The 26,829-nt window shown below is 35.8% G+C and overlaps 2 protein-coding genes across 2 annotated transcripts in view; one reads left to right on the plus strand and one right to left on the minus strand.

Moving 5' to 3' along the window:
* Wnt4 (Wnt oncogene analog 4) overlaps positions 1-26,829 on the plus strand; it is a 186,398-nt gene that overhangs the window by 77,975 nt on the left and 81,594 nt on the right. Inside the window, exon 2 of the mRNA XM_022061963.2 lies at positions 10,783-10,862. The gene's annotated coding sequence lies outside the window, so the exon portion shown is untranslated. The remainder of the gene's footprint in view (positions 1-10,782; positions 10,863-26,829) is intronic.
* wg (Wnt family member 1 wingless) overlaps positions 1-26,829 on the minus strand; it is a 60,068-nt gene that overhangs the window by 32,151 nt on the left and 1,088 nt on the right. The window contains exon 2 of the mRNA XM_087357870.1: positions 11,589-11,851. Coding sequence (XP_087213996.1) covers positions 11,589-11,851 — 263 coding nt within the window. The remainder of the gene's footprint in view (positions 1-11,588; positions 11,852-26,829) is intronic.

The raw sequence follows: 26,829 nt of genomic DNA on the forward strand, positions 1-26,829 counted from the left end.
TAGTATACTAGGCCATCCGCCCCCATAAAAAGTCCAGTGTTTCTTGACGGTTCGCGACTCCCATTTATTGAAATTCTGCTTTAATATTTTACAGTTTTTTCCAATTATATAATCAACGACTACTAGATTCAGTTTGATTACAAAACTGTGTTAAATATTTTATGAAATATTCTGAAAAGTTAAAGCCTTAGTAAACCTCCATACATTTCACCTTACTCATCGCCCTGATGATGGAGGCAAAAAGGACCTCTGAAAAGTCTGTAAACTTGCCAGACTACACGGCGCAACAACCCAGAAGACAGAAATCTTCATACTCACCGTCGTGAAAACATCAGATCATACATGACCGAAATTTATCATTGAAGTATAAACTAACTGTGAGACAATATGAATGAGTTCAAAGTGATGTGATACAGTCTCGTTTTTCTTACGTTTTCAAAAGAGTTTAATCGGTTTTTCTAGCAGCCGAGGAATTGGTTTTTCTCTTAATGTATTAGTGTGTTTTCAATTCAGTATTAAGAGAGCGTTTAATTATCTCAAATTTAATTTGATGGATATTACAGTTGTAACATTTGCATACCCTTCCGCTCATGGAGAAACTACACTAAACTTAGTTTTCCATTTTCTTATAATGATTAGGCAGTGTGAGAGTTCTGGCTGGCACTCCTCCAGTGTGCCACATCGGATTTTTTCTTACTCAGCTTGTAATTCATTTCCATGTTGCAGACAGACTCTGTTACAACCGCTATTTTTACAAGACACCCTTACTAGAGTAGCGCTGGTCGCTATTCGCTAGTCCCTGTCCCTAATCTTAAGTCAGAAGATCATAAATTAGGAGGTAGTGCACTGATATAAATTACTTAGAATAAGTAGTTAACTTCTCGCAAGTGTATATAAACGAGACTGCATGTAAAGTCTTCCTCTCCTACTTCAATTAGTTTAAAAGAAAAACTCTTTATAATCTTATTATAATGACCAGGGACAAATAGCCTGAACGACGCAGCACAGCTCCATAAGTCGCCAAGAATTTCTTCGATCCTCGCCAGATTTAAAATTCAATTTGTAGGCCATCATATTTTCCAAATGCGATATTTGTAAAATTTGTTGATCTTGAAGATGGTTTTCTTTTGTTTCCCTTATGGAGAATGTTTTCTCGAATGATAAACATTGATTTTGATAAAAATTCCATTGATCTGCATGTCGCTTGCAGCAACGGAGAACCCAGCTGAAGAATTATCACCCTGGAAGCATAAGATTCTTTTGTCTTGTACGCACACGAATTCCAGCAGCGATTGTAAAGGAATGACAGTTTATTTTTCCCTTAAAACAGAATTAAAATACACAGCATCAATATGTGTTACAAAATCTAAAACTTCGGTCAGTGTAAGATTATTCAACGCACTACAGACATCTAATACCTGTACCAGGTCTATATACAATTATGCTATATAAAGAATAAAAATGTTCAGTTACGTAATATAAAGAAAGTATCGTAAAGTAATCTCTTTTTAAAATAATTACGCCGACAATAATATTTAATAATGATATAATCACATTTATTAAGTTCTTATCTTAAATTAAATGTGTAATTTAATCTACATTCTACTTTCATTATTATGGCATAAGAAAGTGTCCCAACATATTTAACAACTATTTTATTAATAAATTATTATTAATTTTTGGCGTCTGATACACTTTTGATTTCTCTACGATTCCATTAAATGACGACAGTTATATCGGAAACGTCCGCCAGTTGTAGACAAAATTTGCTTCGGGCATTTAACAGACTGGAATAACTTCCAAATGTCAACATAAGTGGTACATGATTCGAGAACGTCAAACAGTCGAGGGCTGTGGTCTGTAAAACATTTGTATATATGTTTAGCCTTTGGCAAATGTTTGGAAACATTCCATAAATTGTGTAAAGTTATACTTGCTAAGGTATTCTTGACTGTTTTTTAACAGTTCTGAAACATTTCTGTGTTTGAACTCTCTACTTTTTTCTTACATTAATATTATGTCACATAACTTCATGACCGTGTGAACTATCGACTTTACAGGGTTCAAGCCTCTTTGGTAATTCTGTACAGAGGAAGAAGACGTAATAGAATTTGTTTTCTTAACTCGCACTACAGCAAGAAACAAATGAAACTCTCATTTCGTCACGAGACAGAAGTCTTCTGTCGGCTGTAAAATGCGAGAATTCAGTTTATAACTTACGCAATATATTACGGCTTCTTAGCGAAAAAGAATTTCGTGTTCAAAATGTTTCTGAAACACACGGTAACGCTTTCGAAACGTGTTCTGTGCACGAACGTACAGAGAAATGTCTGTGTGAAGACAGTTCCTTGTACTTTCCTATTCGAAAGTAGACCATAAGGAAAGAGAAGGGACCTGAGGCCCTTAATTACGCAGTTGATCTACATCAGAGGGCAGTCTTAACAAACAGATGAGAATTGTTTCGTTAAAGCGCTGGAAAGTTTTTAAATTGTGTGACAATCGTTAATAATAAGACGAACCTCAATCCTCTGTGTAGAAACGTAACTTAGAGAATTCTTTCGTCGTAATTTTTTGTTGTCAAGACGATAATGGGAGACGACCTGCCTTCAAACTGTCTTGAGAAAATTGATGAGAAATTTTCTCCATCATTATGAGTCGCAGATTCCTGACATTAGCACGAGGTATGAGATGAGAAAAATATGACATGCTAAGAGTCTAAAATACCTCACTGCTAAGTTTTCTTAACATTTCTTTCGAACTCGGAAAAAGGAATGGGTCAAATCGCTCTACTCTACAGGCCTGCATTAAGATCGTAAAAATATATCACAGTCAGTTATTAACATAATCTGAAAATATGAGATCGATAACGATAAGCAAACGCAGATGGGAGATTTGATATTAAAATGTATTTTAAGATGAATGTGTAAATGAAATGGATTCATCTGGCTCGAGATATGGTATAGTGATGAGCAGCGCATGGATCAACAACTCAGAATACAGCCGTGAGGATCGGAAAACTCACTTTATAAAGACTTCCGTGGAATACTTTTTAATTTTTTTAACAACACTGTTAATAGTTTGTACTTGTTCAGCAAATGTCAGTAAATTAGTGTTTCGACTTTATTGTGGTCTACATTTGTCAGATTTCTTATGTATAGGTAAGGTATTAGATATTAATACCATCTCGGAGCACCTTATGGCTTGTATCTAACACGATGATATGACAGGAATATGAAATTCCATTGCCACAAACCAACCCATTTGACTCTGGAGACGTGCTTTTCAATTGACCCAGTATTTCATACAGAGCAAACAAAAAACTCATTCGCTTTTCAATAACGACACTTCGTGTTAACTTCAAGACAAGGAAGTTTCAAGAAAATAAGGAAGTTATATTAGGCAATACGTTTACACAACGCGCTTCTTCGTAGACAATATTTAACTTCAAATAGAACGACCCATAGGAACCCTAGGATTATTGCGTAAAGTAGGTAATGGTAGTTACCCTCCCAGTACACCGTTCTTAACAATTCTATTACCGAATGATTTGATATAACGTATAACGTATAGCCTATGTTTTTTCCTTCATTATTTAAAACCAATCAACGCTGTGAACGTTTTAAACCATTTTAAAAATTATATTAGGCACACAGGAAACATTTTCTACGTGAAAATTTTAAGATATGAAATCGCCTGCACGCGTGAAGATAGACTATCCCGCTTATCGCATTTGCCAGAGAAGTTGCCGTATTAGTGTGGCGCTTATGTGACGAAATCGTTAGAATGATTAGAAAGGTGTTAGACGAAATAGTTTGAAATAAAGTGTTAGTAGTACAGCTGTCAAAGTCGTGTTTAGATAAAGTTGGCCAAGGAGTTTGTGGTTAACACGAAGCTCTTCAGATGGCTTCAGAAACGCTCCAAGTGCTAACGTCTGAACGCGGTGAAAAACTTCTTCCGGATTCCGTAAACGGATGAAGCATCTTGATCATCTGAACAGCTGTCAAATTTGCGACAATAAAATTAATCATGTCGACCTGTGCACTCACATTTTGAAATAATACTTTCACATTCATAAAAGGCTTTCTTATCGCGCGTTAATCTCTGTAGTTAAATCAAGGAAGACTACATTTTCTGTGGGGCTTACTTTTGAGGACGTAGAAAGTAACTGGGATGGATATGAAATACAAACTAATGGGTATTCATATTCCAGTTGAAAAATGGATTGAAGGTTTATGCTAAATGGTGTTAGTTAGGTTAGGTTAGGTTAGGTTAGGTTAGGTTAGTGAGTAGATTAGCCAACCTCGAGATGCTGACATTCTGATGATATCGCGAGTGTAGTATTCTGAATTGTTACTTCGTGTGGTCTTGTGATCAAATTTTTAGAGGAACATACTGTCTTCATCTTCAGCGCTAAAGTGAGTTAATGGGGATCCTTGACACCTTGTCCCTAACAGTGCTGTCCTTGGTTAGAATACACTTTGAAGTTGCTTTATTCAAGGTCTCTCAGTCGCATTCCTCTTTTATTTAATGTTTCTTATTCCCAGTGGACATCATCATCGTATATAAAAACCTCACATCTCCATTCAGACTCAATTCAATCCTGGACATAGAAACGTAAGTTCCTATAAAAACTGGTACACACATAAGATTACGCAGCATCAAACCCAGAGGACCTCTGTCGTAATTCTGATTATTTATTTTATGAAATCTTTATCGTATAAAAAACACATCAAAACTAAATCCGGTTCTGCAGAACGATTTAAAGATCTATTGATCTGTTAAATCATGTTTCTGAGAGAATTATTTAAGCAGAAAATGTTTTATGTTTTATGTTTATATTACCTTCTATGTCCGAGTTATGACGTTATTACTCTCATGTCGCTTTTATTATTGACAGTCAGTTTTAACAAAATGAAAATAATTCGATTCAATAACACGTCTTTGATTTTGATTTTTTTTTAATTAAATAAATGCAATACTATCGTTCAGTCTCCACTTTAGAGTCGATTTCTTTGAAGACTTTTCTACTCGTGTTGCCGGGAGTTATCAACGTACTGAATGTACTCAAATTTACCTAATGCCAGTCCATCCAACATGACCTCCTTACACCGTAAGCCGCGTCCTCCACGGTCAACACTGACTTTTTCGACTCTCTGTGTCGGTAAGTCTGTCTGTAATCCGATATTGCCACAATGCAGCGAGATAATTTTTATCCCAAAGACCTAACACACAATGCATTTCTGCACATCCCGTATTAATAAATCGCAGGGATTTTTTTGGTAAAAAAATGTAAGCCTCTTATGGAACCCGATGGTTCATTACTGTGTACATGGGGACCAGCCAGGATAGTCTAAATCCACACAAAACGCTCGTTATCTATAAAAATGTGATAAGTAGCAACTAGGAAAGAGAATTATCGATAGTACGAATTGTTTTCGTACCAAGATCTTAGCTCCATCCTGTGGTAGCTATTTGTCCAGTTTTCAGTTAATATTATGTTAGTATTTAACCAGAAGAGACATTTGAAACAAAGATATCGATAAATAATGAAGATAGAACAGACCTCAATCAATAAACTCCAACCTCGTATTTTTCACTAGCCTGTAATAATGATATCCCTTTAAAATGAACGATGTTAAACAAAAGGCAACTTTTATAACAGCGCGCAAAATTGTTACGATTAAGTCCAGTCGCTGTTAACTTGCAGGAAGCGACAGGTATGAGAAACTGAATTTGTGTAAGACTACGTAGGCGAGATAAGGTGTCAGGTTGTCTACTGATGGAGTTGTTAGAAAGCGTGATTGCGTGGACGTGGACTGACGGTTAGCAGCAACTTCGGGGAGAGGTGTTCTAATGCTATAGTCGCCGAGTGTCGGGATCGCGGTAAAATTAGAGGGCACAGACTGAAAATGGTCCTAAAACCCCTCATCTTATATTCTACCTGCCCGCACGCAAGCCCACTGCAGGTACAGTCACAACATCGTAACAATTAGGAATGTCTCTAATTACGGATTTCATTATCGGTATAGGGGAAGGCGGGGCACTTTGGGGAAAAAATAGACGTATTGCGACAGCCAGTGCCATCTGCTTCCGTTTCTGAACTAACGCGCGTCGCTGCGAGTAGTGAGGCGACTGTCAGCTTACTTCAGACGAAGGAGTTCGTATTTTGCTGGCCCAGGACAGGGTCCGATGGAGAGCTTTGGTTAATTCGGTGATGAACCTTCGGGTTCCGTAAGCCATCTGGTTGGTTGGGTCCACTATTTGGGAAGCCTGAGGGGAAGAGACCTCTGGGGAGACCTAGACGTAGATGGGAGGATAATCTCAGGCGGGATCTATGGGAGATAGGAGTTGAAGGAGACTGGATTTTGTTGGCCCAGGACAGGGTCCGGTGGAGGGCTTTGGTTAATTCGGTGATGAACCTTCGGGTTCCCTAAGCCATCTAGTTAGTTAGTTAGTTAGTTATGTCCGGTAACGAATTGCACGTGCCTCATAATCCTAAGGTCTCCAGTTTGAGACAGAGAATCGTTTGGATAAAAATTGTTGCAATAATTTAGGATTGAACAAAAATTATTCTGTCGTATTTTTATCCTAGCGACAATATTTCATATCAAGATGGCCGAACTGCGAAGTGTCTTTTACAGAGGCATGGGGCTCGGACTGAAGCGCGTATAAGCGCGGATGCGACTGTTAAATGACTGAAATTTCCAACAGTGATGTAAGAGTCAGAAAGCAAAGACGCCATCATTGTGGTATTAAGCTTGTGTAAAAATCTAGCGCTTATAATTATTTACAGGTAATAAAATGTAATTGACGGTTTCCTCGGACGGACCTTAACCAACTTAAAACTCAAACCGACAATTCGTGGAAAGACTGGCACGAGTCCGCACAAGTCCTTCAATCTAGCAGCATCAAAGTAATTTAATTGTAAACAGGGACTTAATTGAAAATGTATATAATACTATTGTGGACAAAATCCGACGTGACATACTGACCTAAAACTTATAAACAAAAAAAATTTCTAGGAAGGAGATACATCAACTTCTACCGATAGACTAACAAGAAACTGTATTTAACATTACATGGTTCAATGTTCAGTTTCTATTTACATATTAATGTACACTGGTACGGATTCCAACTACGTTTAATTTGTGGCTGACAATTTCATAACGTCTCTGCACACAAAACTTCACTCGGCTGGCTTCAGGGAGGAGAGGGGGAGACGGTAGGTACATAACGGTGCCATCTGGCCTGAAATTCAGAACAAGTCTGTCATTTTTTTGTTTTCAAATTGTAACATTGCCTTAACAAATTCATATTCACCGAAAATTTACTATCATACAAAACTTTAAAACGTATGCAAGTGTGGTAAATGCTTCTCTAATGTCGCTCCCACCTCAGAAATTCGACAGATAGCTGTGTGGATATTATAATGTATAAGAATTTTAAAATGGAAGACGTACGGTGGCTTTTAACGACTTTATGGCTATACCATGTTCTATGAATATCCGTCACGTGGTTCAACGTTATTAGAGCCGAAGTACATATGAGCAGACTAAGAAAAGCTTTCTTCAAAACTACTTATAAAACAAGGTTTTATATAAGTAACAAAATATTTTGTCGAGCTATGAATAATATTTCAGACGGGCCTCTTTGCATAAAGCTGAAGTCTGTTTAGAACTTAGCTTACGATTATCACAAAAAGAATAATTCTTGAACAGTGAAACTCAGCTTAATTAAAATCTTACATCAACAGAGCATTGAATTAGGGATTATAAAATTTAGTGACTTACTTTTTATACAGTTTACGACGTTAAATTTTAGTGCCTTAAAGTTATTAAACACAACCTCGCATTGTCGGAAAATTTAGACTTAAAAAGAATATAACAGTACTTAAAGTTAAGTGAAATTTGTCGTGGTGAATCACATAATACCGTTCCCCTGCTTGTCTATCTGAACCGGTTTACCTATCAGCTACATTCTGCATACAAAAAACCTAAACGAAGACTTTTTCTCCGAAGCCACACAGTCTAAAAATGTGTACAGCTTATAGCGCTAGTGTCACTGTCGAATACTAAGTTGTTACGGCCGCCATGTTGGTACTGATAAACAAATACAATAGTCGGGAATTGCAGCTTAGACAGAGTGGCCATAATGATTCACAATTTCGAACTTAACGATTATTCTGATAAGATCTGCCTCTCTGAAATTACAGAATATGACGTATTTCAAGATCTGGAGGTGATCAACTCACGAAGCTTGTATGCTGTTGATTTTCGCGAAGATAGGACAAATTTAATATAATGCTTTCACTAAGAGAGGAACTTCATTAATAAATCTCTTTTTTAGATCAACATTTATTCAAAACTTCGTCTTATTCTGTGCAAAAATAACGAAAATAGGCTACTAAATTTTACAGCTAATTAAGACATTTCCATTTATAAAAGATAAAGTCTGTTTTCGAATTCACAACAGGCCTCTATCGGAATCACACCTCAACCACATGAATACAATCATCACTCTACCATCCTATCCTTCTAATATAAGATACATTTTAATATTATTATTCCCATCAACACATAAGTTCTTTAATTTGTCTCATCCTTTCAGGTTTACAAACCGAAATTTTGTAACCATTTCTCATTCCACTATGCGTGTTACACCTCATCTTATTGGCAAAATAAATTATATAAAAGTACACATTCCTAACTGTTTTGTGTGTTGGGTTACATTCAAAATTCTGTTCTTCGATCTAGGTCTTGTTGAGACTTAATAATACGATATCTCGTCGCTTGTATACCTAGAAATGAGCTAGGCTACCTCAGGGCGCAGACGATGGCCGTAGGATGGGGTGGGGAGAGACAGACGTGTACTAACAGATTACATGTGACTGTTAGACACAAATTGGCTAAGTGCCTCCGTTATCCAGGACATGTGTTCTTAGTGACAAAAGCCAGACTAGCTACAAGTTTCACTTATCACAACCTGTCGTAATAAATTTCTCGATTTTTACTTTCCCTCTGTGGTCGGATTGATTATAGAACCGATGTACAAACATTTAAAATTATTAAGAACGTATAATTTAGATATGAGCATGGCGGTAAATGTACTTTAAGGTTCCTTAATAAAGAATCAGATTGTTTTAAATAATAAAAAAAAGTTTGACAACACAAACTGCAAGTGCGTTGAGTAGTAATTTACCGTTAGTTGGCAGCACTGAGATATGAAATGGAACAGTGCTGAGGGGAGTGACTTATTCTAAGGTGTTCTGTCGGAAACCTGGTCCAGACGCCGGTGAAACACGTCTAAATCTGTAATATGTATGAAACAGTTCACAGGGTGGCCACGGAACCAAGTACAGGGGTGAGAAAGGAGATTTACTTAAGAAAATATCCAATAATTTATTAATGTACGCGTACGTAATTACCTTTGTCTCAACACTAATGTGGAATGCCGTAATTTAAATTGTACTTTAATCAGCAACAAATGTCTAGTGGCTAGTTTTAACACTGCGGATGTCAAAACTTTCTCTCCGACAGCAACGCCAATACCAAAGACAATTCTGAGCTAGTTACATTTTTTCTGGTAGTGTTTCTCTCGAAGATGTGCCTTTTTCTTCATTGTGTTACTCTCCCATATAATTTATGTTGTTATTAGTGGCAAAAGTCAAAGTGATTCTCAATCAAAATTGTGTATGCATCTCTTGTTTCCTATCTAACAGTTCGTTCTTTGGCTATCGTATTTTCTGATAACCCAAATGGCAAAAATTCCTTCGTCCTTATTAATTCCAAATATTTTCCTCGCCGTTTTGTGTTCATAGGATATGCCCCTAGTAACAGACCACTATTCATTCTCACATGAAAATCGTGTTTAAATTCAAAATTATATCCTAGTACGCCTGTGAGCCGATATCAAATCAGAGGAGCATGGCATTTCCTGGAAAAAAGTTGAGTTGTTTTCAATTGAATATGAAGAAGACGTAATTTAAGAATGACTCCGTTTTGGTCATCGTGGTACATGAAAGCTTCCGTCTGATGCTGCGTCCAGTTAAGATTTGTAATTATTGCTCAGAGTAATGAAAATACGCAAGGGACAGGAAAGAACCACGTCCGTGTATGAGATGTACCCAAACAAAGAATACTGGCTCTGTGTTTACATGAGAGGGGACACAGTTGAAAGCTACAAAGACGCATTTTGTATGGATTAGTGGCTTGCATGTGTATACTCAACACAAAGCACATGATAGAACTTGCAACGTCATTTTTCCGGGTCTCTGAATCCTTTGATCTATCGTGTTTGTTCGAACATTTGAAATCTCTTCAAATAATAAGCTTTATTTTCCTATCTCCACGTAACTTTTCCTGGGGCCGGTTTCTGTAAGCTCTCAAGTCTCAGTAGCCATGTAAAATGTCATTTGAGAATAACACGACATCCATGTGAACGGTCATTTGCATCAACATAGGGATCCATTAAGGGACAAAGGGTGGACAATGTCCCTGGCTATCTAGTGCAAATCCAGTTTTACTTCAGAACAGATGTTTACTTTGTTGGTACAAAGAACGTAACAGTGCCTTGCCCTATCACGTTTGTGTGTAATATTCCTGTGTATACACAATGTTCTCGTATCCGTAGCTTGGATTCCTTGCCCCAACTCAATTGTCGTAATATAATTACTCGGAATTTTAGCAGCTGTGCGATGTAAGACCCAGAAAATGCCATAAGAAATTGTCAACGATAATAATAAAAAATTCTTAAGTGTGTAAAAAATGTGATATCTCCTTTTAGGCGTACGTGAATCTACGTAAACAAATTAATTTCTGTGGTCAACGGATGGAACTTCCAGCAAGTGTCGTTTGAAGCTAAAGGTAACTTTCCTAATCATTCAACGTTTGCTGCGATATTAAAGCTTTAGGAGAAACATTTCAGTTTACCAATTCAGCTAAATACACATCAATGTACCTGAAATTATAATCTAATGCTAACAATAATCCTAATATCAGTGATAAAATAATCTCTCATCTTTTCGAAATTTAAATTAGTAACGTTCAAAACATAAGATGGTGCAATTATCGCTGAATTACAATCTAATCTTTGTTACGTCGGAATATGGATTTGGTTTTGTGAATTTGCACGCTTTTCAGCGCTGTGTTTCGACTTGAGTTAACGTCCTTCTTCCAACCGACGAACCTCCGCCAGCTTTACCAGATTTAAAGAATATTTGACTAAATATTTATGTACGCCAGGAGCCAAGCCAACATTGTCATCGTTATGTAGGGAAATATATTTAATGTAGTGTTGGAAGATATGTAGAATATTACGTAAGTAATTGAAGCAGTTGAACGTGACAACAAAATCTAAATTCTTCTGCAGAAAACAACTACCTACGTTAGGATTTGAGGATTTTACGGCAGCGAGTATGAAGATTGCTGTGTTCTGGGTTGTTGTGCGGTGATGATGGCAGCAGGGACTTCTGAAACGTCGGTAAACTTCTACCAGACTACGACAACCCAGAAGACAGCAATCTCCAACAACCTAGGACATTTGGAGATTGTCTTATTTATAGCATTTCGCGTATGATAAAGTTGTCTTACCTCTGTCGACAATTTTTCCGAAGAGATTTTTACCCCGGAGAAAATTTCTGGTAGAGCAATTCCATCGCCTGTTCCGAAACTGGAACTGGCACTCCAGAATGGCCTGGTTGGCGCCTTTGGCGACCGCCACTAAGACTCCGGGGTTCTCCCGGACTAGACGTCGTTGCTTTCGCCGGAGAACAGAGTGAACTGTCGGGTCCATGTACAGCGCTCCAGGCGTCTGTGGGAGCAAGTTGTTGGGCTCACCAGCTTTGGCAACTCCCCTGAAAAATAACAGAACGACCACTGTCAGCTTTCATTTTTTATTTGTGTCGGTTTTTGACGTCAAATAGTGACGAATGAGATGTGAACAGATAGAAAAAAAGTTTCAAGTCCCCCGGGGGGGTGGGGGGGGTTAGAACAAAACTAAATTTGGTTGTTTTCAGGTTATTCTCAAGACAGACAACAAAAGTCATTAAATTTTACAATTTTTATATTTTAAAATTCTACTCGGTTACTCTGGTAGTAAGACATTTTGACGAAATGTAATGTAACCGTGATCATTTTATGCAAATGATTCCGCTTAATTACAGTAATTACGAAAAACTTCTAGAAAATTTGCAAATGCCATGCCACGTGACCACACGTTTCATAAAAATGTTAACGACACTTAAATAACACTGATTTAAAATCACGGGTGAGGTGCACTGACGTGCAGACTATGTTGATTAACAATTAAATGCACTGGTAATGCAGGGAGGTGTTCAATTTTAATAGGAAGTTGTACTTCTATTAAAACAGGGGTTTCAAAAAGTGAGCGGCGATAATCAGAACCTATGGAACAGTAAACACGGTCTGCTTGAGAAACGGGGCATGATGGCAACACATAAGTGTTATTTCAAGGCACGCACGTGTATTACTGCGAGAATTCATCTGGTAATAAAGATTTCGAGGCATTACAAACAACCGAGCAGTGAATTACGAGCAAGTCTAATTTTTTTAAATCACACGTTTTCATGTGTTCAGCCTGTGAATCTACGTTTTCTGTATCATATCGACAAATATCTACACCGTGAACAAAATAAATAACGCATATACTATAAAGGTAAACTTCAGTTTTATATGTCAGTAAATATACATATAAAACTTATTGATGTTTTCCTGGTGAGGTCATTTTAATTGTTATAATATATGAAAAATTCTAAAAAAAATTAACCATAAATGACTATAATATTGTGAAAAATACGTATTAAAACGTGTTTTGGTTTATCTTGTGACAAATTCAGCAATAAGATGTAGTGATTCGCTGTAAGGAAGTAATCAGTTGACTTAATGCTTAGTAATTCTTGATCATATATTCCATAAGAACAGTGCAAATGCGATGAATATATTTGAATTAAATTCTTCATCTTTTGAGGGCCTGTCATTGGAGACTTTCAAAGTTTCGTAAACACAAACGTTGGATAAGTAACACTGGAAGTGCTCGCGTGAATTTCGGTAAATTGGTTTCTCAGTTGTCGCTGTAACGAGGATTAAGAGCACACACACGTGTAATTGAGTAGAATCTCTCTGGTTGCTGTATTTCATGTTATGGCATTTTTCACATTTTACTTCCTGTAACACTTGCATTTTGGAAAACTGAAACCTCACGTTCCCTTACGGATACAGTTAACTATATACCTTATATCAAAAGACAAACAAGAAAGCTGGAGGAATCATACCTCTTTGGAATGAAACAAAATGTTGTTGTCTTACATCACTTGTAGCAATGATAAGCAGTAACTAATTTGTCATTTGAAACTAATTTAGTCTGATTTTGTCGGCGCATATGTCGTCTTCAAACAAATTAATTATAAAACTAACTTCTTACATACTAAAAACTACTAAAAATTTAACTATTTATATCACAAATTTATAATTTGATTCAGGTTTTAAAATTTTATTATTATACTATCATGTTATAACAAATCAATACATTCCGTGATTTTTTGCACAAATAGAAAACTATTCGTTACAGAAACTTTAAAATTTGTTGTCAGTTCCGTATTGTGGGCGTTGGTCCTAATGGCCTGTCTGATGACTAATTTGTTACATTATCTACTATTATGATGTATTTAATTTACCTTCTAACTGTCAAGCAAATGGTGACACGTGAACCAACAACGTTCTGTCGAGGCAGCGAAGTTGTGTCGTGATATTTATCATTTGACGACGTACCGGATAAAAGTGACTCACACCCGAAAGAAGGCGCGTTCTGTCGTGACAGACAGCGGATGACAGGCTCTTCTTTGCTCCATGTGATTTGTCATTCATCTGTCCGCATCCCCCAGTACTCAGCATCGCTCACTCTGCACCAAACCTCGTTCTCTGAACTCTTGTGTGATTCAATGGCGCAAAGGCACTTCTTCGTGTGCGCCGAGAAATGATAGTCCAGCATCTCACATACATCGATTAAGAATCTATAGGCTTTTGGTGTTCTTTATATGACAACACAAAAGTGTTGCAATACTCACCTTAAACCTCGACGTTCAAGGCACCTCACACCTGATTCAGCAATCGGTACTTTTCATTTTGTATTTAATGTGTGTCTTGTGTGATTCTTTAAACCAGTGGTATTCAACCTTTTTTGTTCGCGTACCCCCAGATGTAATTTCTCTTCAACTTTGTACCCCCAAAGTTATTGGTGTATAATTCAAGTTATACGTAGTATATAATCTACATCTAAAATAAATTAAATAAATTACATTACTGATTATTCAGTGTTTATCATAAAATAATATATTTTTTTAAAATTTCACGTACCCCCTAAGATGTCTTCGCGTACCCCAGGTTGAATACCACTGCTTTAAACAGCATTAACCATTTGATCTTTGTTTTCTTCGCGGTACGGACTGAATGCCTTAAGTAATGAACAGGTGATTTTCGCTACAGTGGGTTAATATTTCATAATGTTATCGAAGTCTGTAATTTCAAAAATCTAACTTTTAAGATTAAAACTTATTTGGTCGATTAACTTAAAGAGGAAAAATTGGTTGAGACGTGTAGCACGCATATAAATTTTGGATTATTGAGAAACGTGTCCAGGAAAATTTAAGAGAGCAAAAGACGTTCTAACCCACCATATTTCTTATTTTCATTTCCCATTAAGTAGTGTCTGCCTTAAAAATACCTTATCCATTCTGCCATTTTTTGGGAGTGTCTCTATTCAAGACACAGTAAAAACAACTCACGCTATATAAAGGCACACTCAAAGAACATTGCACTGTTATATACGTCAATAAATACTCAGTAAACCACCCGTAGTTACTCTGAAAATCCCGGGTCCAATCGACGCTATTATTAACACAAGAAAATCTTACAAATTATCTGAGTATGGTCTACAGTACCAAGCGAAGCATATGAAGATACGAGTAGACACATTTCTCAGGACACACACTGATCTGGAAGCGAACTCGCGTCTACATAACGAGAAGCCTCCGATTAACGCTTTTCCGCATTCCAAAAACAATTATGTGATTCAGAACATTTAATAAATAGTGACAGTTTTAACTAATTTGTCTATGTAAACTGAAGACCGAATCAGCATTAACCAATATTAATAACACTAAAAACGAGACCGGAACTGGCCAAAATTAACAAATTTGTTGATAGCGAACTCATGATGATGTTTCTCACAAAAGTTATTCTACTTTAATGAACGTGTGTACGGATTTCTACGCGCCGAAGTTTAAAGATGTTATTGTAGTCATTTTATTATAATACTTAGTTATAATTAAACTCAAATGCCTAGAAACATTGCACAGAACTTCGTTTGTACTCCACTATATAGAATCTGTTTCGTTTTTCATGCCTCGAGACGGAGGCAAAACTGATTTTTGAGTAACATTACTTAACATTAACATAAGCATGAAGGTGGTTTGAAGGTAAACATTTTCAAAATCATTGAAATAAAAATTATTTAAGTACATCTAATATTTTTAGTATAAGATTGATAGAAAATTTGTAATAATATTATTCTCTAATATATTAATCTCATGTATATAAGAAATAAAGATATTTAGGTCTACGTTTTCAACCAAGTCATTTCGTTGACATATTGCAGACAATTGATTTCTAATTAATGTGTACATTCTTTTGATTTGCGTAACGTAAATTTTTACTTTATGGCGCAGTGATGTGTCTTATTAGAGCGGGGGATGTCTTAAAACGTTTCTTCTTGGATGACACTTTTAGGTAATCTCGTCCAATTTCAACAAATTTCGTTTCAGAGTGAATTTTTCTTTTTCGTTGTGAGCTGTGTACGATAAATACCGTTGATAAATCTCAACAGGCGACCGAGGCCTTCCATCCAGACAGCAACACAGACTCCTAGCACAAACACAGTTGCCTGCTTCCATTACAACATTAGCAATAATTATGTTTCATTGGCTTCATTTCGCTTAATCTGAACTAATATAGGCTGCCCCTAAAATTATTAGTTATCGATTTATTACATTGCGGAGGCACAATTGGTATAAACGACGTTTCGGGCGTTGATTCTATTGCCACATCGAAGGGATTTTTGTAAGCATAGTTTTATTTGACTAGTTCTTATGTTCGAGTTTACTGGCAATATTCAGCATTCAAATCTCTGTGATAATCTTTTATGCCATTCTCTCTCTCTCTCTCTCTCTCTCTCTCTCTCCCCTCTCTACGCCTCCCCCTCTCTCTCTCTGCATGTCAGATTTACAAGTCACAGCTTTCACGGGGTTCCTTGTCAAAATTTTTGAATCAATTTTTTACGTTCCACATTCCATCTTCATGCCCAGCTTTTCGTAAATGTAGGCCTATGGCGTAATTATCCATAAAGTTCCCTAACTTGCCAATTTTCAACTATTTATTTCCAAATCCAATTATTTTTTATTAGTGAAATTTCGTTTTTTAAATATTTGTAATTAATTCTCTGTATTCAAATGTGTTAGATCTCATTTCAGAATCAAAATATTGTCAAATTGATTATTTAATACAGGTTAGTCTTCTGTTTTTTAAAATATTTGTGTTTTTTTTAAAAGAATAATATTCATAATCGTTTCAGATTTATCCTTTTTACAGCGAGGACTTTGTCTTGAAACACTTCTCTCTTAATTTATTAATTTATTTTAATCGTAAGACGCGATTTTTTCAATCAATACAAAACAAATCAGAAGAAACAGAAATTATTTTTATACAGCGTGATTCTTTTTTATTTATTTTTCAGAGTAGATAAAATGAATAATAATTTCCTGAAATGTTTCGTCTCCTAAATGAAGCAACAATCAGTGCTTAAGACATAAATATGTGACAGTGGAGGACGAATATTACGACCCAGTCACGCAGGTCACGTTACGTCGTCTGTTTGGGGAAATTTGATTTGTCTCGGAGTAACAATTGAAGTGCGGCACCCGACTCGAACAAGTCGCGTGCACGATCTCTGTAGACAGTTCTAAATAAGGGCAAACAATAGAAATCGTATTATTTATCCTGTAAAAAAATTGCATTCTCGTATTCTTCGTAAGCCACGTATTTGTAACAGCCGCACGTGAGACCAGACCCGCTGCGTAAACTAACCTGCGCACATACTACGTACACTACACGAGTAGGGAATTACATTTGTTGAAATTAACAGCAAAATTTCATGAAACAATTGAGTGACGCTTTACTTCTGCTCACAGCTGTTTCTATGACAACAACTAACATTTTAGAGTCATCTTCGTATATAAAAGGAAAACGCGAATATCACTTTGTCTTCCGGGATCTTTTTCCGTGTTGTCTGAAAGCCCCAAATTCAATTCTCCCCATGCAATTCTCGCAAAGAACGGATAATAATGAAGACTTTTAAGATCTACGTATTGAATCGGGAAGTTTCAGTTGGATTCCTCACCCTGGAAATTCGCAACCAGCCACGCGATTATGACTTCACCGACACATTTCCTAAGTCACTTATTTAATTCGCTTTAAAGACGTCAGATCTTTCCTTAAAAACTAAAAGTTCGTCAGAGTTTTCATTACAATATACGCACACATATATTTAGAAGCAGTCGTAATTTGTTCTGCAAATTTTTGATGGTCTGTAAATAAAATATTTTGCTATCGTTTTATTATTTAAGTTAAAAAAATTACACATTTGACAAGTTAATATGGTAATAAACACGTGTCTTAATAGGATAAGACTGGTCGCGGGCATTTCTGCCTGTGGATTCTACAAGTCTGAAATTTCTTGTCTCGTCACAGTTCCTTCCATGCGCTCGAAGGAAGGACTTCAAGTGCGTAGGCTTACTTGATTCTGCCTCAAATGTAGCTAAATCTTTACTTCGTAAATTCCATGATTCAGTACAGGAATAATCAAAATTGTAAGTTCAGATGAATGTTTTTCTATAGACAAACCACAAAATATTATTGGAAAACTTTAAAATTATTAAAAAAGTGAGAATGATTGTTTTCTGAATTGTTGCACCGTGTAACCTGGTAGAAGTTTACCGACGTTTAAGAGGTGATTCCTAAAATATCTTCCAGACAGCGGAGTAACGGCCCAGAAGATTAATAAGACGTTGATCTCAAAACTCAGTACCCGATAAAGACTTACAAACAATCCTTGCTTTGAACTTCAGACGTATTCAGACAGATATACACAATGTTTGATAAATAAACCTTTTAAGATGGTGTGTACTTATTTAAACGGAATTATTTAAGAAAGGATTTTAAAGAATGGCATTCATTTATTTTGTGTAAGAATATCCGTGTGACGTAGACCCAAGTATCCGAATAAACTTAATAAAATTGTATTTCTTGTAAGATAATTGTGATTTGTTTGAGTATTGCATTGTTTTTTCTCTACTGTATCGATAATCACGGACAACGATAAATATTTCGATTCATCCTATTATAATCTCCCAAGCAAGTAAGAAAGTCTATTTAATAGAATTCGATCACATGTTACGCGGAATAGAAAACGCGTATTATACGCCAGAATTTATTCAGTAAGCAGATAAGAGAATGTCTATAGCATACGCCACACTTCCATAAAGTAGTGGTTAATTTATTACTAAATACCTTTACTGAAATACATTTCTGCACATGTCATGTTACGACACACAGGAAAACAGGAAATTTCATCCATTTTATTTATCGATTGTTTTTTGCTGATTCGACGATAAAGAAAAGACATAGTTTACTAGTTTTTCAAAACTCTACTTCCATTTTTTAAAAAAAAAATCCACTAGTAAATTATTGCTGGTAGTACACATCAATACACTGTCTTTTATGAAAGCAATCCAGACCTCCATCGAACTCATGATCAACATTCAAGACACGTTGTTAGGTTAGCGTGCGTTCGTAGTTTAGATTCGTAGCACACCTAACCTAACCAGAGCATGTTTGACATGATTACAGCTCCATATTTCTGTGTAATACATTCCTCCTTCAGATGTAAAGATTTTTAACAAGTTTACATTTAGCCTATTGATAATCGCGTAGAAACTACTGAAATCTTTCTGTATTACACACATATTATTTATTGACATAATCTAAAGTTTCAATAAAAACTAAGTTAAGCAGTTTTTAAATAATCGGAATTGATTAAAAATACAGGTTTAAAGATAAAAAATTATGAGTATTTATACGACTCAGTATTTAAAATCATGCATTATTGTTTGGACGTTTAGTAAAACTGTAAATCCAAGTAACATCTCTGGTACCTTAGTCATTTTATCTTACTCCGTTTGCTTTGCTGTTCGTTTGTAGAGTTTGTTACAATAAAATATAATTTAAGGAAACTGTGACAACTCTTAATCATCTCATCATACGGAAAACATCAGGAAGTCTTCACACCCTTACGAAATATGGATGCAGATCTAATCATTATAAACTCTGGACATATTTAGCATACTTAAATTCGTAGAACATTTAAAAATTCTAAATTTAAACTCCTTAAAACATAGCGTAATTTGGCTTAAAATAAAATATAGGCTTGTAAGTCTATTTTTGTGGTGTCTTGGGAAAATATTATTAATTTAAAAATGGCAATAATAAAATACATAAAGCGAAATTCTCCTTCAAGTAAGAGCTGATATATATATATATATATATATATTTGTAAAACATAATAAATACTACCCCATTCAGTGACGTGAAAAGCACGTTACAGCATAGACGCCTAAGTTCATCGTCTCTTACCCTAAAAAGTGAGGTTCTGTGCCCGAACCTTTGTTTGTGCGTAGGGCCGTGAATTTTACGATGTCGATATGAAAAACATTTGATGGTCACAAAAGCTGCGAAATTTCTCATGAAGTTCTGAAACCGCGATTGATTTTTACACTACGTGAATCCTAATCAAGACTTCATACACCAGAAATCAAAGTTTAGCAGATATCAGCAAAAAACTTTGGCTTTGGTTAATTAGATGATGAACCTTCGGAATCCCTAAGCCACCTAGTTAGTTAGTTAGTTAGTTAGTTAGTGACGATGAAAAGAAATGTTCCCACGCCTCGCTCCTTTGATGGAGAGCGGCCTTCCGACCGGAGCCTCTGTAATAAGCGAACCATTTCGCATATCAACGTCGAAATTCTGTCAAACCAAAGTTTCAGACTTCGTTAGCCGCCATGAAATGTTCTAAGTGTCGACACAGCCCGATCCTGTGCTCGCGCGCGAGTGACAAATATCCCGGGTGGCGTTGAGGGACAGTTGTCGTCATCGGGTTGTACGATGGGGCGTCTCCTCATGTGGTGTGATAGACGGATGGAGGCAGCATGTTCTCTGCTGACTGACTGCAGACGAAATCTCTCTTCACGCTAACATCTTTAAATACAGTCGATGAAATCGTAGATGTGGCGTCGAGGCTTCCAAAACGCTTCTGACAAGACGTAAGTCTGCTTACGCCCTCCCCCACTTGAAGACTAATTCTTTAATGACGCTTTGTGTTGACGTTTTAAGTGATAATCACGCGAGCTTTGTTCGTTTGTTAATTGGTTACTTGTGGCGTGTACTGAGGGCGTCGGGTGCTACTCAGGCATTCAACTAATATTTTTTTTGTCTTAATATATTCGTGGGAATATTAATTGTATATTTTTTTACAGAACATATTTATGTAGTTTTGTACGTACTTTTAAGTCGTTCTCTTCAGATCAAAGACCAAGATTTATCTGTCGTACAGACATGAATTTGTTGCATCATTAAACAGAATTAACTTGTACTTAAACGTGAAACTAACCAAGTAGACTTATCCCCATGGAAGTCACACTTATGTACTCATACACCTAAAAATGTTATTGTCTCTCAACTGGTCAATAAATTCAGTGGAAAGGAATACGAAGATTCCTTGTAGAGTCCATAACATTGCGCCTCTAGATCGTACCATGTCCTAGAAGAATCTAGTAAGCACACACACATTTGTATTTATCTGGCTCTAAAACTTTCAACGCGTAGTTATACATATTTGATACAAAAATAATAATAATTCTTAGATTGAATGCCTTAAATGTGGAAAATCAAAATACGAAAAGATAATGACATACGAGATTAATAATCAGTCCCCTCGCTGTGAATACTAAGACAATGGACTAATTGGCAGCAACATTGTAGCTAATTATTTCATGCCGGTAACAACGCGTGTGAGTTCGTTTTGGATTTAACTTAAATTGGAAAATAACAGTTTTTAATTGGTTTATTATAAGCTATACTATAGTTTCATGATTTTGTTGCTATGATATCCTATCATGTAGATCTTATATATTTTATCAAAGTTTATATTTATAAAAATATTTATTTTTCTTTAAATAAATATAAAATATCATATTTACGTCATTAAGTGCAAGACTGACGTTCTTGACGGCTTACTTGAGAGAAAAGTGTATTAGAATTTAAAAGAAATTTAAATATGAAACAACTCATCTTTTCATTCGCCACAGTCAAAACTTTTAATAGCAGTGAAATAAAATTATTTGCTTAATTCTGTGCGTTTTTGTACGAACTAGAATAGAAAGTTAGGAAAATAAAGTTTGGGACGCAACTCGTGAAACCTTTCCAAATGAAACATTTAACTGGATTTAAGACAGATACAGTATTTAGAATTACTAAGATATTTTTATTATGAAACCATCAATGGCCTACAGGCTCGACAACCGAGTTCGATTCCCGGCAGAAACAATTTCCTCTCTCCGGCTTCGCTGTGCATCCAGCGTGAGGAGTTAGCCAATCACTTATCTACATCAGGAGCCGAGGTTAAAATGCGTGTTGTTTTATCTGTGCTGTACCATGTCTTAAGGGCGTAATGCCAAACTACAGGCGCAACTTATTTTTGCGTTAAGATTTCTGTTATAAAATATACGGCGATAAACCAAGGATATTGTTCCGTATATTAGCTAAATGTTACTGGTAAGTTACTCTCATATTTCATTATGTTATTCATAAATGACTAAAACTGTTATAATATTTCTCGTTGTGTGTTAGACCATGTGGGAAAATAATTATTTTATAAAGATGGCTGCCTTGTAGTCTGACGATCATCGTCCTGATGATGGAGGCAGAAAAGACCTTTGAAACGTCGGTAAACTTCTCAAATCTTACATTCTTTTAAATTTCACTCAAAACTGCTCCACATTCCTTTCGAGATAAGGGAGTTCTGTTTTCTCTGCTAAGTAACTAGAGTGGTCTTCCCCCCGTGTCTGACCAGGAACTGGGTTTGTTTGTTTTCCTCAGACACAACGGCCTGAATGAAGTATAATTCGCAAATATTTTCGTAACAGTTAACAGCCGCCTCCCTTGTCACGCCAGAGCAGCGACATGTTGACTTACGGCAGGTAGAAACTCACTCAGTGCGTGTCTTAGGTGTGTTATAGACCGGATCATCGCTGAAGGTTGGAGCTTTAACAAACGTCAACTCTTACAGAAGCTCAGCCTTTAGGCTAGTGGTTAGCACTCCTGCTTCTTATTCGGGAGTTCCCGGGGTTAAAATCTCGGGGACTGGGGCCCGGCTAACCTGAGGATTTTCGTGGTTTCCCCCAGTCTCTCCAATCAAACTTCGCGATAGTACCTTCAATCACTCCACGACCTATCTTTTTTCATTTATAATTCATTAATAATTCTATAATTCTGGCTACAAGCAAATAATCTGAAATATCTACATCATCGTTTAATAAATTACAAATAAATAAAATATTGACAGAGATTTTAATTAAATAATATATATTTAAACAGCTGTTATCTCCAGCCAATGCCGTTCAGTAAAATGGTCGCTAATTATTCTACTAATTATGAACAACCCTGAGACATACACTCTGGGGCAAAACCAGAGTTATTAAACCTCAAAACAGGCGTCGTTCTTTATAGGGTTACATAAATAGTTCTCCAAGCCCGTATTCAAGTAAAAAATACAATAAAGTTAGATGCAACTGATGTTCGATTTAGCTGTCCAAAGTATTCTAATGAAAATATCGAATCCATTCACTTTTACCTTTGGTTTATCCGATTCTTTATTTATTCCCCTGTTCCCTTATTCGCGATGACTTTATATGATTAACATGATCGTAGGCGTGACTACAATTCTCTATCGCACGGCGAAAATATTTGCATTTGTTGTGTATTAACAAAGTGACTTAAGAGAACTATGGATTGAGGTATCGATCGAGGGACCCATCAAATAGGCATATTAAGAAATTTAAACTTAAGCTGCAGGTTCAGTTCTCAAGAGCTTAAATTACTTTACTTAACGCAGGCGAAGTCACTTAACTCATAAGTACTTTACTTAAAATAATTTATTTTCTGAAAAGTAGAAATTAATTATTAAGAAACTTGAACTTAACTCAAAATTAACACTTTATTATGACATAGGCCTATAACTTTTATTAGAAACATTTATTAATATCTTACTGAACATTTTTAACGTAAAAATGTAAAATTACTCAACGTCTGCGTGTAGAGTTACACGCGTACCGTCTAACACTACAAACATTTCAATTGTGAAATACGTATTATTTAAGTGATTTTTTTAAATGGCGACTGAATATCTTCACAGTGAGGAAAAGAATTAAATACGCGCTACCCGGAGACTTGAAACATCGCAGGCTACGAACTATTGATTCGTTTAACAGAAGTGTTCTTAAATATAAAACGTAATGTAGTGCATTAGGCTTAATTAAAGCTTTATTTATGTTAGATGCAAGTTTTAATCAGACGTAGGCTTGCTTCAAAGTGTTTTATGTTGGCAAGAATGCAAGAAATTATTTAAGAAACCACATGATATGGTATAAAATTCTGAACTATAACACCCCATAAAATATTTTTATAGTAAGCCTAATTGTAAAATGAGTAGAGTTATCTTCCTACAATATTATTTACTGAATCTCTAATAAAGCAAATAAGCCTATTTTAAAGAACTATTGTCATCAGTCCTCAGGACATTGGACTATTACAAAGCGAATTAGAATGAGTTTAGTTATCAGATGTTATGTTAGTCACATCTAGGAAGGCATAAGACATATTTCAGCATTTTCTAAATATTTAAATTTATTTTTATTTTTATTGATTTATTTATTTTATTAAATTTTCGTTATATTATATATTTTAATAGAACACAAATAAAAATTTCTGCCGTTCAAACATAAACTTGTATTTCAGTGCAACTTTTCCTGCTTTAAGTTGATAAATTTTGAAACAATTCGAGTAGATTGTGTTATACATGTTGTTCATATGCAGCGTAGTATAGGATATTAAAGAACAAGGCTCCTCAACGTGATGTATTTATGACTGTGAAGGGGAATCGAAACACTGTTTTAAGCTAACAGATACGCTATTACGCTTCTGAGCTTATCGCTAAGCTAAATTAACCTACTGATTTCAGTCAACTTCACACAATCCATTCCCCCAGTAAACTCATTAATATTACAGAACCTACACCCATTTTCCTAGTAGCTCTTTCACAACAGCAGGGTCTATTGTCAATCTCCGCCTAATTATGCAAATCCGTCATCGTAATTGCTTCAACAATACCTTACCAGCGAAGTAGGGGTCTATAAATTACTAATTTTTACGTTAGACTTGTCTATTTCCGGTCCTTTCCGGAGATTGGATTAAGTACATCTGTCTCTCAGCTTAAGAGCGGTATATGTTTCAAGTTTGAAAGGCTAAATATTAGCTACTGATAAACAATTTTAATTCTTATGGGATAATCCGGCTTAATGTTTTCTTTATTCAACTTATTTAAATCCGTACGCTAGTGACATCTGTTGTAGGAGGGCCGGCCTAGGGCTACAACGCATTGTATGGAAGGCAGCTTCCGACAATCTGACATTTATGGACTGCTAGAGATTTTAATTACTTCTGAGAAAATAAACAAATGGCTGAAGGTTATAATTACGGGGTTTTTTTTTTAGATTTTAAGACACACCCCGATTTCAGAAATTTTAAAATGTAAAACATTGGGGAAATTCTGTTTTTTTTATACCGCGACTGTAATTAAGATTCACTTCGTAATTGTTTACATTTAACACCTTTAAAACGCGCGTCTATAATACCAAAATGTTCACACACGCACACACAAAACTAAGATCTATAAATATTATATTTGGACAGTACACTAAACATGTCTTATGCCTGAATAAAATCAAGTCTATAGGTTAGGAGACCTTCATGAAAACATGAATGTAAATGAAGATATCCGTCTTCTGGGTTATTGCGCTGTGTAGTCTGGTCGATGTTAACCAACGTTTCAGAGGTCATACTGCCTCCGTCATCAGGGCGTCATCGCCCTGATGACGGAGGCAGTATGACCTCTGAAACGTTGGTTAACATCGACCAGACTACACAGCGCAACAACCCAGAAGACGGATATCTTCATACTCACCGCTGTGAGAACCTCAAGTCATACATGAATGTAAATCTCTGAACGGGTTGTAACATGCCTATTAGATTCTTTCAAAATATCACTTCAACTACAGTCTGTTTAATGGCGCACCACAGCCTACGCGGACGGACAAACGGCTTGATCTGTGTATGTGTAGGTATATTTTATGTGAGATTCTAGGTTCTCAAGGCTATGTGGTTTTTTACTCAATATAGGGCGATCCCCTTGATGACGGAGGCAGCAACCACCTCTGAAACGTCGGTAAGCTTCTATCATACTACACAACGCAACAACCCAGAAGACGGAACATCTTAATAGGTGCGTTTCGGAGCTCAAAACATTATTTATGGATGGTCTAAGGTAAATGAATTATCTTTGATATAAATCTATATATTTAAATTGATTATAAATTTAGGCAAATTATGTCGGTAATCCGTTTTACATCATAGATCACAAGAACATCGATTTTTGCTATGCAAAGATAAATAATTCAACCCAAAAAATATTGCTACAATTTTTTTACAAAACGATGTTAATACGTTTACAGAAAATACACAGCACAGTACATTCGTTTACAAGATGTTATTAACCTTGCAAGGGACCTTGGATGGAATTCAGGGACATCTCTCTTCAACTTCACATAGAGAGCTGTATCTATGACTAGTCATAGGAACGTGTGTACTTTGTACTGACCAAAATAAAATTACCGAACATAATTTTAGTTCACACCGCGTGGATCTAGTTTGTTTTGCGGAGGACTATACACAAGAACATTGTCTCTAAGAATCGCTTTTACCAATGCGAAACGAGTTTGGTAGCTTAGACTCGAATTAATTTGAGCTGAATCAAAAGGCATTAGTACCTGACAGAAGAATGTGTCAGGTGTGAATTGTGATAACTTTCGGGCTGGTAGGAATCTGAGCACGTTAGCCGAAACGGCGTCTGCATTCCAAGTTCTCGCACGAGAAGTGAAACTTTGACCAAAACGTGTTTAATAGCAACATATTCCGCCTGTGTTACTGGTTTTAAATATCTTCGTAGATTCTGTAATGAACCGATTCATGAAGAATAAATGTTCACATTAGACTTTCGGCTTAAAGTCAGTTCAAGGCACTTAATATTTAAAATATGGTAAAGTTGCGTCATATTATGATATAATAAGTATATATTAAACATGAAAAATGATGGTCTAATGTAAATCGAATATTTCGGTAAAGAACATAATTTAATATTTTAAATGTTAATTATTGTAATATTTTAATAATATTTAATAAGAATTTATTGTGATTAGACGGACAATATTTAATATATAATTAATATTTAAAGTTTAAGCGTGCCGAATAACGATGTTTACAAGGGGTAGAAAGATTATGAAAATATACGAATAAATTTATAAAATAAACTTCTGTA

Source organism: Zootermopsis nevadensis, unplaced genomic scaffold (genome assembly GCF_977971745.1).
Source record: "Zootermopsis nevadensis isolate Lab colony 2312 unplaced genomic scaffold, Znev_1.0 Znev_ptg000002l, whole genome shotgun sequence".
In the NCBI taxonomy this organism is placed as follows: domain Eukaryota; kingdom Metazoa; phylum Arthropoda; class Insecta; order Blattodea; family Termopsidae; genus Zootermopsis; species Zootermopsis nevadensis.